Below are 14,096 nucleotides of genomic sequence, written 5' to 3'. Positions count from 1 at the left end.
ATAAGAAAAAGGTTTAAAGTTAAATACTAAAATTCATGACAATCTCCCTCTCTCTTCTTTATTAAAAATTAAATTAGTTTTAGTTTATTTAACCACCTGCTAAGCAATATAGCAAAAGTTAAGTTTTAAATTTTGTTTATTATAATAATATTTGCATATATACATATAACGGTTAAAATATAAAGGCTTTATACTTAAGCTTCAAAAAATATTCTTGAATTTCCAATACTAAATTAATACTGGTTGTTTTGGCTTAAAATGCAGCTAATTAAAACATAAAAGTAATTAAGTAATAAAGATAATAATGGAGGTATATCTAATCTATGTCTAAAACAACTTTCCCATGGAAGTATGTCAAAAGTCAGGGTTTAAAAACCAATTAGAATTTTGGAAATTATTTAATTGACAAGTAAAACAATTTGCAGGAATATATGATTGTCAGTTATTACAAATAATTGCAGTACAAGGGGTTATTAAACTGATAATATAACTTAAATTACATAGTAATTACATGCAAAAACATTATATGGCAACCACATATGCATAATTATGTTTTAACGACACAAACAAAATCAGGTTTACGACAAAAAAGGAATAAAACATTTATGTAACAAACTGAAACCAAGAAAATAACTGAGTAACAAGAAAATATAAATATTTTACAATTCATTGTAAAGTAAAAACAACTATAAAAATAGGTGTTATTAAAATGTGAAACAGTCTATTGTATTTTTATCATAAAATCAAACTACTCAATACTTTTAGTACCTTAAGTTGTTAAAGTAATGATGTAATAAAATGAAGGCAAACAACTTTAATTTCACGCTCACAAGGTTTCGGGAATTTGTTGAAAAAACAAACAAAGTTAACCAAGCGAAAAATCCTTCGAACTTGTCAAGTTTCCAAGAATTTAAATTTACAATTCACTAAACTAAAACTTTAGATGAATACTTAGTAACAAATCATTTAAATAAGGCAGTTTGGTTGTGGAATGCAAGTAGAAAACTGTCAATATTTATTTACACACAAAAATAATAAAATTGCATATTTTTTTAATGGGAACAAAATAAGGAAAACTGCAAATAAAATCTAAAAGCATAAAACTTCAAAATAATATTACTATGACATTTTTTCATTTGTTTATAATAAATGTGTTAAGACTTAAAATAAATAAAGATAAATTACAATATTTTTAAGTTGATATACTGATCCTTAATTACAAGAAAAATTAAAATTAAGACACTCAAAATTTTTGGCTCAAACCAGGACTTTACTCATCTGGAGTAAACTTCTTTTGTTGTTGTCTAGAATTCCAGTGGAGACAAGTGCTGAGCGAGTCGAACCAGTCGTCAAACGGTGAATTTTTGCAAACGCATGGAGTTGGAAACACTGAGGTTTGAATCGTGACGTAATCACCTTGGTGTATCTCAACAGGGAATCTCCCATCGAAACAGACCGACGCCGGGCCTCTTGCATTATCAGAAACTGTTAGTTTTAATTCAGCACCGGCTGGCACTATAATCGGGCGAAACGATAAAGAATGGGGACAAATTGGGGTTATCATTATTGATGGGACCTCAGGGTGAACCATTGATGCCCCAGCAGCTACCGCATAAGCTGTACTCCCTGTTGGGGTCGAGATAATTAACCCGTCACCTTGAACTGAGGTGATTCGACGACCTTGAAGATAGAGGTCGACGTTACAAAGGTAGTGACTGCGACCTCGATCTACGACGAGTTCGTTTAACACGAGGCATGTAAAGTCATGAGTCTCGTTCACTTGGTGCATTTTTTTCTCGTCGTTTGAGTTTAAGTCAAGGTTGTTTAATTCCTTTTTAACGGAACCATTTAAATTCTTTGCAGATCTGAAAGACAAGATTGATTTTAAATATAACTTTACAATAATATTTGTTTTAAATACCAACTTTACAATAATATTTGTATTAGATAGGCTATACTTGTTAAATAAGAAAATAACAAATTTCTTTACCTTTCTACTTTACATTTCAATCGACTTCTCAACATTAAAATTGCATTTCCTTCCAAAACATTTGAGATAATTTCTTGAAAGTTTTCAAACTTGTGAGCGGTCAGAAATCCAAGAGAACCAGAATGAAAAGCTACCACTGGAGGCATCGTTTTCTGGAAAATAGAGGCTGCATATAACAAGGTACCATCACCACCGAGACAGATAATTAAATCAATTTGCCCCGAGTTGTACGAAGATTTCAACTTGTTTCTGATTTCAGAAAACCCTTCGTCCAATTTTAAATTTTCGTTTTCCATGACTTTTTTCTCCACAAAAACTTGAAGTTTTTTCTCATTTGTTAGCCAAGTTGCTAGCTTCTTAAACGAAGGATTTGTCTCATTATCAATCTTTTTAATTACTAGAATATTTTCAGGGGGTTTCGACCATTTTAAAGTTTTGTTTTCAGGGTCCAAACAATAATCTCGGGCAACATCAGGCCTCGTTAAAGCTTTGGGTCCAAAATTTAAATTGGGTAAAGGACCCAGTAGCGACATTCCCCTCTTAAAATTCTGACGTTTTCTTGGGGCATTTTTACTAGATGAACACCTAGTAAAACCTAACTCGTTAGTGGCCATGTTTTATTTAAGATCTCAAAAACTTTAAAGTTAAACCTGATAATGTAAAACATGATATGAGTTTATATAATATGCATACAACACAGGAAACTGTCATGCCAATGTTGACTAATTATCCTTATCACATCCATCATAAAATGACTAAGTCTTATTTGTAATCCTTTGCGCATATTATTAAAGATTGATTTTCGTTTAAAATATAATTTACGTAGATTTGTTTTTATTAAAAATACGCCTATGTTAAACGCAGTTAAATTTAGTAAAATTTTGTTTCTTTGAATTCAAATTATATTTTGTTATCTTAAATCTGCGTTAGCTCTACATTCAAAACTTTTAATCACGAATATTTATCACGAAATCCTAATTAAATTAATCAAAAATTTCAAGATTTTAAGACAGCATGTTTTTAAAATTGCTAAAACAAATACAAACTTTTACTTAACAGCGTTTTGGTTAGACTCCAATTCAAGGCTATAAGGTTCTAAATAATTTAAGATAGACTAAATTATTGTTGCGAAACCTACCAACTACAAAATGCAAAAACTCACGATGACAATTCGCACCGGTTTGTTTATGATTCGACCAGCTGTATTGGCTCGAGAGAATGACGTCACTTCGAGTTGTTTTTCTTTTTTTCTCTCGTTATGGATTTCACCTTATTTCTCATTCAAATTTTAAAGACTACTACGTATGTACGTGACTGCTAGCTAATGTGTGATGTTACAACATGTGCTCTAGGTTGTTAACTAGGCAATAAAATTTGTAGCGCAAATAGAAAGCTTTTAAGATGGAAAGTCCTAAACTTTTTATTTATTAAATTAAATTTAGAATATTAATATTAGTTCTGAGAAATTATACTTTTGTTTGTGCAACATTGTAAAAAACAGTCGTAACTTTACGGTCCTTTTTCAATTCTTTTCAATAAAAATGTTCAAAGACCTTATTTTATTTGTATTTAAATTTTAAACATTGTATTTACTTATTTAGGTTTTAAAAAGAGTTAAAATGTTTGGCCTATTCAGTAAAAATTTGTCTAGTAAAGGCAAGTTATTGATTAGTGGAATTGTATTAACTAGTTCAACTGGATTATTAATCCACAAACAACAAACAAATTTATTTCTGAAACCTGACTGCAAAAGCTGTGAGAATGTTGTAACAACCAAAAAAAGTGATGTTACTAAATTTATGGCACTACCGGTCTCTGATTTAGAAACTTTGAATGAAAACCCAAATGAAATGACCTCTAAAATGGAGGTCATGATTATGGAAATTCAACGAGAAGTTTGCAAAGCTATTGAATCTCTAGAAGAAAATGGGCAAAAGTTTTTTGTAGATAAATGGGAGAAGAAAGGGGGTACTGGAGGTGGGGTAACTTGTGTTTTACAAGATGGAGTTGTGTTTGAAAAAGCTGGGGTCAATGTATCTGTCGTCCACGGCAACCTACCCAAAGCTGCTGTAAAGCAAATGCGAGCAAGGGGTAAAGATTTTGGGGCTAACCCAGATGGATCTTTACCCTTTGTTGCAATGGGGGTAAGTTCTGTAGTTCACCCCACTAACCCACATTGCCCCACCATGCATTTTAACTTTAGATACTTTCAAGTTGTTAACCAGGAGGGAGAGAAAACCTGGTGGTTTGGTGGTGGGTGTGATTTAACCCCGATGTACTTGGATGTAAATGATGTCAAACATTTTCATAATGAACTTAAACAAGCTTGCGACTTTCATGACCTTGAGTATTACCCGAAGTTTAAGAAATGGTGCGATGATTACTTCAGGATACCAATCAGGGGTGAATGCCGGGGAGTTGGGGGAATATTTTTTGACGACCTTGAAGGCCCTGACATTGACTCAGCATTTAATTTTGTAACGTCATGTGCAAAAGCCATTGTTCCAGCTTATATTCCGATCCTCATGAAGAATAAAAACCGGAATTTTACGGAAGAGCAAAAACAGTGGCAACAGTTAAGAAGGGGGAGATATGTTGAGTTTAATTTGATTTATGATCGGGGCACAAAGTTTGGGTTCCAGACACCAGGGGCAAGATATGAAAGTATTTTAATGTCATTGCCACTGACAGCTAGGTGGCAGTATATGCACACCCCCAAACTCGGAACCCCTGAGCATGAATTGTGGGAAGTTTTAAAGAATCCAAGGGATTGGGTGTAAAACAGTTAAAGACATGAATTTCAGGTTTAAATAATAATTAATTTTAAAAACATTGTTAAATAATAGAATTCTTTTGAACAAAAGTAAGACCTATTTTAAATTTGAGTTTAATTATTCTTAAAGTACTTTTTTTTCTTTTAAATTTTTTTTCTATAAAAAGACCTGATTTATATTTGTGTTTTTGTGGTTAAATTTTAAACCTTTTTTTTATTTTTATAACCAATACCATAGAGAAAAGAATTCTATTGTACTACTTTAAACATGACAAGGCAAATGTCTTTAAACTGCTTTATCATACCTATAATCATGTATTGAATATTATATCATGTTACCTTTTGAAGGTTAAAATTGGACAACAGTTTTTTTTTTCACTGCTATCATTTAAATCGTGCTAAAATTTATTTAAACAATCATACAACTATGAAAATGTACAAACTACTTAATTTTTATTTATTTTTGGCAACTTTATAGGTGCACTGTATTTTATCTTTCCATGACTACTAAAATTAAGATTTTTTGTAATTATTTAATTACATTGTAGCAATAATAATTGATATAATTTTTTTAATATTTTCAACTAAAACAATAATTTTTTTTAATTTTTCTAGCATTAAGTTTTCAAATCAAATATGAAATTAGAAAAAGTGATGTCACAATTACCCCATTATTGTAGGGGGTTAGTGGTAAAGGGATTTGGAAGGGGAAGCAAGGAACTAGGGATTCCTACAGGTAAAAAAAATAATTTTGAAAACTTAAAAAAAAAATTACAAAATTTATTATTAAGGGTTACAAATTTTATTTCCTAAGCCAAATTTATAATAAAAAAATTGTATCCCCTTAATATTGCTGGCTCGGTTTATACTGTTTATAGGGCCTTACTCAAGGGCACTACAGCATGAGAGCAGTGGGAATTGAACCAATGACCTCATGGTGGTGTAGCAAGTGTTTTTACCACTACACCACGCTACCACGTAAAACTTACTTTATATTTTAGCCAATTTTCCCGAGTCTGTGGTGGAGAACCTTCCTGAAGAACTATCTCTTGGAATTTATTTTGGTTTCGCCCAAGTTAACAATGGGGAGGTTCATAAAATGGTGTTGAGTGTAGGGTGGAATCCCTACTATGAGAACAAAAAGAAATCAATGGTATGTTAATTAACACTTGCCTTTACTACATTAGGTTACAAGTTAGATCCCCATTGCTCTATGATGTAACCACCTTGATTAAAGTGATATAAACGGTATGAACTCATGCTAAGCCAGCAGTTTAGTTATCAAGCAATTATAATCTATAATAACCCAAACTGGCAAAGTCAACTCAAGACTAGGTCAGGGTAACTAATGTTACTCTATGTTTAAGTCATAAAGTCGGGCTTTCTACACCCAGCATAATAAAACATAATAAAAATAGAAAACATTCAAATTCTTCAGAATTTTGTTATGATTTTCAAGTAAATATAACTTGTTATGTTATTAAAGGAGACCCATATAATGCACAAGTTTGATGAGGATTTTTATGGTTCATCTTTGAGTATTATAATGCTGGGTTATATAAGGGGTGAAAAGAACTTCAACAGTTTGGGTAAGTACTTAAACTCTATAGTAAACACTTTTTATTATTGTAATAAAATCATCTTTAAAAATGTTTTTTTATTTTTAAAATTTTAGATGAACTAATAACAGCGATCAAAAATGACATTAAAACAGCTGAAGAAAAACTTGATTTACCTGAATTTTTACCCTACAAAAATGATCAATTTTTTATGGATTTAAACGAAAATTTAAAGAAAAATTCACAAATTATTTCTCCCCAAAATACAAGCAACCTTTAACCTAGATTACAGCCATTATTTTCCTTTTATAGTGTAAAATTTAATAAGAAAATAGGAATTTTTTTTGTGTTTTTGGATGATTTTTTTAAAACTATTGCCTAGGTTTTGTTAGTTTTTATTATTACCTCATTTTTTTATTGCAAATATGGCAAAATTTAGGTTAAAAATTTGATATATTTATTTAGAACCCTTTTCATTGTATAAATCATCTAAAAAAATTAAAGGTTATATTTAAATTCCCATTTAGTTAATTAAGGTATTAAATAATTTAAATTGTTTTTAAGAACTTTTCTAGTTTAACTAAAATTTTGATTTTTAATTAATTTGTTTTTATTTAATTATGCACTGTACAAAATTAGTAAAATATTTAATTAACAATTCAATTAATTATCTTATGTTCCAATTATTTTATATTATGTAATAATGTTGTTTGTAATCTTATTTTCATTCATGGAATTTTCATTAACCGGAAGATTACGTCATAATTCGGCTGTGACGTCACTCACGTCTTGTTACTTCATCCACATTCCTTGTGACGTCATTGTGGGGGTTTGTTAACAATAACAATCAACACAATGATACACCATTCATAAATTCTATGCACAACTAAAAATAAACAGGGAATAATTTCAACAATATCAAATTTTCTTTCTGGATTTGTTAAATAAATATTGTTTTAAATGAAATACAGTTTGTTATTTTTAAACTGTAAGTTTTCATTGGTTTCCGTAAACAACAAACATTTTTTTTTTTTATTTCTTAATCTGTTAATTAATCAAAAAATATCATAATCTAAATTTATAAAAAAATTAATGTTTTTTTTGTAATTTTTTTCAACCGCTAGTTTATGCTATAGAGCAACGCGCGAAACAGCGAAAGCGCTATCGAGGCATCACGTGCTTTGTCGCCTTAGTAACAGTCAATATTTCGCGCACTTGTACTCACTGAAGCATGGAATTCCTTTTTGCGAAAATATATCTCGGAGCTATTATTACATAGTCAGTGTAGCAGCTTTAATGTAGGCTGGCGAGGTTAAGCGATTACAGGACAAGTTTAAGGTGGTATATTCTATGTTGTACAACTATCTTTTAAATGTTAATATTAAATAAGTATTAGAAATTAATTAAAAGCTATACAAAAATAATTTTTTAGTATTATTTTTTAAGTAACTGTTTAAATGACTAATTTTGTAAGATCTGTAGTTTTAATATATTGAGTAATGTTATAATTTAAAGGAATATTAAGTTTGGAAAATGTATTTAAAGTTATGTCCTTGTATTTAAATCAGTTTGTAAAATAAACACAGTTTTTTGGATTTTTAAAGCTTGAAGTTTGTATAATTACAAAGATTTGTGTAATCTGTTAATAGTCTGATAGTTGTACGTTACATTTTTAGTTAACCATATTAAATCAAGCTTAAAATTAAAGTTAAATATTGATGCATATTATTAGTTCAATCATTAAAACAGGATAAGATTTAGTGTAGTTAAATAAATAAACTTTTATTTGTTTAATAAATGACGCATTAAGAACAACAAAACTTTAAAAATAGCAGGTTTTAAATTAAAATTTTTGATGTTTTTATTAATATTATTACATCTAACAATTAACCCTTTAATCAATAAATGTGTTGGACTAGTGTTAGTTTAAATGTAGTAATTGAGGTTTTATTTTAAAAGGGTTTAAATAATCGATTGAGTTTTAATAATTTTTTAGAGCTGGTTTGTCATTGAAATAATGTCAAGTGTTCTACTTTAATTGTGACGTGTACAGTTTACAATTCAATTAATATTTAATACGGTTTCCTAGCAACGTTTAAACTAAAAAAATCTTTTTATTTTTGCATAAAATTTATTGTCTGTGATGTAAACGTTTATTGATTACGTCATAATCACGGATTGTCTCACATTACACGGTAGAGATAAAACGATTGTTATGCTTCAATTCATAAGTATCAATTATGACGTCATAGTGATTTGAATTAAAAATAGATTATTAGGTTGGTAATGTTAGATTTTAATTAATTTAATTTTAAATATTTTATAAATTTAAGTTATTTTACAACTCGTGTTTTATCAGCGTTACTTAGCGAAGTCCGCCTTTGTTTCATCTATTGTGACGTCATAAAAGAGTCGCGCCTCCGTCGAGGATTGAAATTCGAGTGTTTTAGACGAGTTTTGGCTTGCTTGGTCACGTGATTAAAGATGGTGAAATTTTGATTGTGACGTTTTAATAAGGACAATAAAAATTTGTGTTTTTGATGGATTTGTTTTTTTTTGTCGATATTTACGTTTAATTAAAATTTTAAAATTAATTGGAACAAAAATTAAGAACATTATAATTGTAGAATGTTGGGAACTATTTGAATTTTGATTTAATCTATGATTTTTGGAATTTAAATAAAACTTTTAAAATATTTTTTAAAGTTTTGTAACTCTATGCTGCATTTAAAGTTTGGGTTGGTTTTTAATTTGTTAAATTTCAAGTTTTTCAGAATGGAAAACAATTTACCAAACAAAATAAAATAAAAAAAATCATTTTTTACCCTTTTTAATCCAGTGTTTAAATATAACTGTAAGTTAAAGCCCAGAATATTGGAATATAAGTAATTTAATTACTCAGTTAAAATATAAATTTCGCAGATGTTTTTGTTAGTTTTAAGTTAAATCCCCTTTAAAATTTATTTGCATAAAACAGCTGTTTTTTTAAACCACGCCCAATTATTTTCCCGCCATCTCGTAAATTTTTCATCACAATTGTTCGTTATGAATAAACAATGACATTATGACGTAACAACGATGTTGTTATAGAGATCATAATGGTTTACAACCACACTGGAAAGTTTGTTTAATTTAGGGTTTGTTTACCAGTAATCTCAACTATGTTATACTTGCTAGTTCTGTAAGCAAACTAGCCTTAAATATACGTCATTTAGGCAAATATAATGACGTCAGTCCATATAAATGAGCCTTTATTATCATTTTAGCAAAGTTTCACCTCAGTTTAGAGAATAAAATATGAAATTTTAGTCAAGTTTTTGTATAATCTCTTTCAAGTTAGTTTATGTTTTGTTTGGAAATGTTCAACAGAAAAAGTGTTGTCACCATTTTAGTTCCCTTTTCTTAGATAAAGTTCCTGTTTTTTAATAAATTCAGTTAAACATTAGTTAAATATTCCAGATTTAGACTCTAGTTTTCATTTATAATTTTGCTTTTAGATTTTAAAGCAGCTTTTGCTTCTTATATTTTATTTGTTATATGACGTCATAAAACAATGAACCCTACGAACAGACTTCCTCGCACTCCGATGCTAACTACCCCGAAGATCCACCGGAGACCCACGACCCAGGAAAAATTCCCCAAACCCGAGAAACATCGATGTCCGCCGATCGACATCACAAACATTGGAAAAGACGTCATAATAAGGCAACAAACAGACCACAAAGAAACGCTTGATGACGTCACAAACAATCGACGTCATGTGGTCAAGACCGAATCGAACTCACTATCACCACCTAGTGGTGTATCTGCGGCATGTGCGGCAAGGGCAAACGCGTGCAGTCACGACCACGACTATACTACGTCATCAACTAGCTCTGAAAACTTTAATTCGACAGTGACGTCATCACATGTCGTTGTTCAAAACAAAAGCAAAACCTCTCAACCGAAACCGGATGCTCTGGAGCATGACGGTGACATTGAACCGATTAAACCACGTGGTTTGAAGGTCAATTTAGTTCCCACGTCCCCCAGAGACGCTAAACCAATCAGAGAACCGAACAGTCTTCTTCATCGTCGTTACGTCAGAGCTGATGACGTCAAAGTGACACGGAGGGTAAAGTCACGTGACAATATAGCGGATAGTAACAAATATGTGTTTGTAAGCACGAACAAAACCGCTGAACCGCGACCAACTCGCAGTAGTCGACCACGTAACAAAAAGGCCAATGACGTCACAAAACTTAATAGTGACGTCATTCGCGTAAATGTTCCAAATCCAAGTAGAATAATTAAACAGGATTCTAAAAGGTCCAGTGCTGCGCCGAAGGTCGAAACGAACAATATTGATTGTGACGTCACGCCAGCTGATTTTGACGTCACAAAGGATAATTTAACGGCCGCGTGGTTGAGTTTGGTTAGTAAAGTAAACAACCAACAACAACCAGATAGCGACAGCAGCGACGTCGATTCAGTGGTCAATACCTCAAATTGTGACGTCATCAATCCGAAATCGTTGTCACCGCGACCGAGCGTGACGCCGTGTCCACCGACCACGAACAAATCTTCACATCGTTCGGTGCGCAAACAAAGCGAAAACGACACGAACACGAGTGAAGTTAACGACTCAGCTTACTCCAGTTTATCCTCATCTGTCGGGTCACGACCTCTGTCCAGCGGGGGAACTCCCGTTTTTGGCAGTCGCACTGGGTCAGCAAATAGGCCGCCCTCTGGCGGTAAAAGGGTGGCGGTTTGTAGTTTATCCTCGTCGTCTACGTCATCATGTGCGACCTCTAGTGATGAAGAAAGCGCAAAGGAAGTTTCGAGGGAAAAAAGCGCGGATTCGAGTTCAAGGTAAATTAGGAAAAAAATTAATTTTAATTAGAAAGTAATTAGTAAAATTTTATTTGAACTTGTACTTTATGACGTAGACAATCTAGTGGAAAGTCCCAGCGGGGAAATCACCGAATTATTAAAACTAAAAACGGGAAGAAATTTCTTCGTCAAAAAGAAACGATCGAACCTCCAGGTCACGTGGTTCCAACCCCACCAAGAAAACCAAAGAAAGGTAAACTTTTAGTTTTTAGTCAGTTTTATGGTCATTTAGTGTAATATGCTGGTCTTGGCATCGAAGTATGGGCCAAAATATTTCTGGTTCGAGCCGCACCAATGCCACTTTATTCACTTTTGAACCTGGCGTATACAGATAGCTCAAACTCAAACACGCCGAAAGGTTTTGGGTTCGTGCCGCACCAATGGTACTTCATTGCCCTGAACCCGGCGTTTACAGATAGCTTGAACACGCCACAACAGCATACCCTTACCAATAAAAATATAAAACCTATCTCTTTAAAGTTTTATAAAAAGCAACTTTTTAATTTTTTCCATAAGCAAAATATTTGTACAATAATTGTTATTATTTGTGACGTCACAGACCCATTACCGATGCACCAGCGAGCTCTTCCGAAGTCTTTCTGGCAGGAACCGAATCGAGTGAATCCGACTCCTTACAGTGTTCTTCCTCCGCTCCAACCTTTATTTCATCACAATTACAACAATGATCTAGGTATGACGTCATAGTTGTTTATTGTTTGTGTCTAACTTATTTAATTGTTTAAATACAGTGTTCTTTGTTATATTTTACCAACTCTTATGACGTAACAGATAACCGATTGTCTCCGACGCCGAACGACACGAAATCCTCTGATGACGTCACAAACGAACCGCCGACGATTCGCGCGGGAGACACCGAACTTTTGAATCAACTTTTCGAATCTGTTCTCCCCCAGAATAAAACAACCGGGATAAGGGTAAAGAGAGGAAGGTACGTCATAATCATTTTATTACGTCATTTCCATTTGTAAATCCTTAATAAACCTAGTTGTTATTATTTTTTATGACGTCATAATGTTTTTTTTTCATGATGTCATAATAAATATTTTTTTATGTTATAATTTTCGTTTTATAACGTCATAATGTTACAGGCCCCGCCGTGCACACCGTGTAATGCCCTCCCCCCGTTTAAAGTTGAACAACAACCCCTGCATCATCCAATCCATCACCGAACAATTATTCCCCAAACTCACCATCCGACCTCAACAAATCTTAACCCCACAACGAACCCCCTCCATATTTGGGGAAGCCCCTGACCTCGATTTCGACGAGGGGTACGGTATCCTGGCGTTGAGCGGGAATGACGTAGACATGGTCGAGAACGACGTGACGTCACCGGTGCCGATGACGTCACGACATCAGAGTTTAATGTTGCCACAACTTTCTGTCACGCAGGATTTCTCGCAGATGTTGTCCGAGGTCGCTTCTGTTCTCTGAGATTGTGACGTGAGCTTGTTGTCACTGTGACGTCAATAATGAAGTATTTGTGACGTTACTACTTGCCAACTGTCACGGGACAAATTAAAAAGTATTTAAAGTTCAAAAAGTAATTGAATATTAGAACAAAAGCGCGGAAGAATACATTCTATAGAAAAATTAAATATTCTGCCGCGTTCTAGTATTAAAAGCGTGAACAAGTTTTAAATAATTAATTTTGTAAACAACTTGAATTTTGTATTGTTTTAAAGATAATAGAATATCTGTTTTATTCGAGTTATAGTAACATTGCCAAAGAACAATTAAGCACTGTGATGTCATAATCATTTCACTAAATTCACGTTTTTATTACGTCATCAATTCATTTCTTGTTGAGATTTAAGCGTCCAAAGAAGCCTAAACAATTTTTTCTTTTTATTTTACTTTTCTAAGTTCAAGTTTTCTTTCTATTTTAAGGAACATTGTGAATTCTTCAACTTTTGTAAACTTTGTAAAAAAAACTTGAAAAACAAAAAATTTGGGTTGTTTTGCAAAATTTTAAGCAACCGAGCATAAAATAAGGTAAACTATTCGTCGAATGCTACCAATCGTGACGACTATCCCGCTATTGTGACGTCATTAACATGTAAACAAGTAAATTAAAAAACAGGAACCCCAAAAAACTTAACTTATTACGTCGCTATTTATAAAATTAGGTGAATGATCAGAAAAAAAAATTACCTTTGAGTTATTTTAATATTAAAATAAAAAATTGATCATTTTTTAAAGAATTTTAAACAGTTTTTTTAAATGTGATGTTTTTAAAAATCATTCATTCGCATAAATTTACGCTAAAATAAGTTATTTATTATGTATAGTAAGGACTGAAGTTATACTAAACAGTCGCCAATTTTTAATACAGAAAACACGAAGTTTCGGAATTAGAAAAAAAAACACAAAAGCGAAAAATTTTTCAACGATTTTTAAAAACACTTCGGGCAAAAACCAACGATGCTGAACAAAGGAGCTGGAGGGCAAAACAAAAATTCGAAGTTTAGTAGTCCAGAACGAGTTAGGGTGTGGTATAGCCTGTTTTTATGTAGTTAAAACTTAAGCATTTATTTATAGTTTATAATCGAATTGTGTAACAAAAGATTAAATATAAAAACACTGGGAATTAGTTAAACTTATAAATTTAATTATGATAAGTTTATTTCTTATATTAGTTGTTTCTTTTAGCTGTTTAGTGATATAAATATCTTTATTTCAATATTAAAAAGGATTAAAAAAATGGACGTTAATTTACTAATTTTTTAGTAGTTATAGAATAATAGCCAAGATACAATTTTTAGAAAAGTTTAGTTTTGTTATTTTAAAATTTATGTAATAATAAAAGCTTGTGACGTCATAGAAAACTCAATATAAAGGCGATTATTTTCTTCAACTTTGCGTTTTGATAATTCTTACG

The 14,096-nt window shown here is 31.8% G+C and overlaps 4 protein-coding genes across 4 annotated transcripts; 3 read left to right on the top strand and 1 right to left on the bottom strand.

Annotated features, from left to right (window-relative positions):
- Positions 1-251: 251 nt before the first annotated feature.
- LOC145749747 (NAD kinase-like) lies at positions 252-2,665 on the bottom strand. The gene is made up of 2 exons (XM_082565600.1): positions 1,991-2,665; positions 252-1,865 (listed from the first exon to the last, which is right to left on the bottom strand). Exons 1-2 carry the CDS (start codon positions 2,602-2,604, stop codon positions 1,271-1,273), a joined length of 1,209 nt encoding a protein of 402 aa, XP_082421726.1. The 5' UTR covers positions 2,605-2,665; the 3' UTR covers positions 252-1,270.
- A 934-nt stretch (positions 2,666-3,599) lies between these two features.
- On the top strand, positions 3,600-5,257 carry LOC145749823 (oxygen-dependent coproporphyrinogen-III oxidase-like). Its single transcript, XM_082565686.1, has one exon. The coding sequence runs from the start codon at positions 3,610-3,612 to the stop codon at positions 4,768-4,770; it is 1,161 nt and encodes a 386-aa protein (XP_082421812.1). The 5' UTR covers positions 3,600-3,609; the 3' UTR covers positions 4,771-5,257.
- A 119-nt stretch (positions 5,258-5,376) lies between these two features.
- On the top strand, positions 5,377-7,294 carry LOC145750292 (riboflavin kinase-like). The gene is made up of 4 exons (XM_082566287.1): positions 5,377-5,499; positions 5,765-5,916; positions 6,250-6,352; positions 6,439-7,294. Exons 1-4 carry the CDS (start codon positions 5,400-5,402, stop codon positions 6,600-6,602), a joined length of 519 nt encoding a protein of 172 aa, XP_082422413.1. The 5' UTR covers positions 5,377-5,399; the 3' UTR covers positions 6,603-7,294.
- A 2,529-nt stretch (positions 7,295-9,823) lies between these two features.
- On the top strand, positions 9,824-14,044 carry LOC145751452 (uncharacterized). Its single transcript, XM_082567601.1, has 5 exons — positions 9,824-11,173; positions 11,251-11,387; positions 11,754-11,885; positions 11,984-12,143; positions 12,304-14,044. The coding sequence occupies exons 1-5, from the start codon at positions 9,876-9,878 to the stop codon at positions 12,647-12,649; spliced, it is 2,073 nt and encodes a 690-aa protein (XP_082423727.1). The 5' UTR covers positions 9,824-9,875; the 3' UTR covers positions 12,650-14,044.
- Positions 14,045-14,096: the final 52 nt, after the last annotated feature.

This window comes from Corella eumyota, chromosome 4 (assembly GCF_963082875.1).
Source record: "Corella eumyota chromosome 4, kaCorEumy4.1, whole genome shotgun sequence".
NCBI classification, from domain to species: domain Eukaryota; kingdom Metazoa; phylum Chordata; class Ascidiacea; order Phlebobranchia; family Corellidae; genus Corella; species Corella eumyota.
Note: the sequence above shows the minus strand (reverse complement) of the source record. Positions and strands in the feature narration are given on the sequence as shown.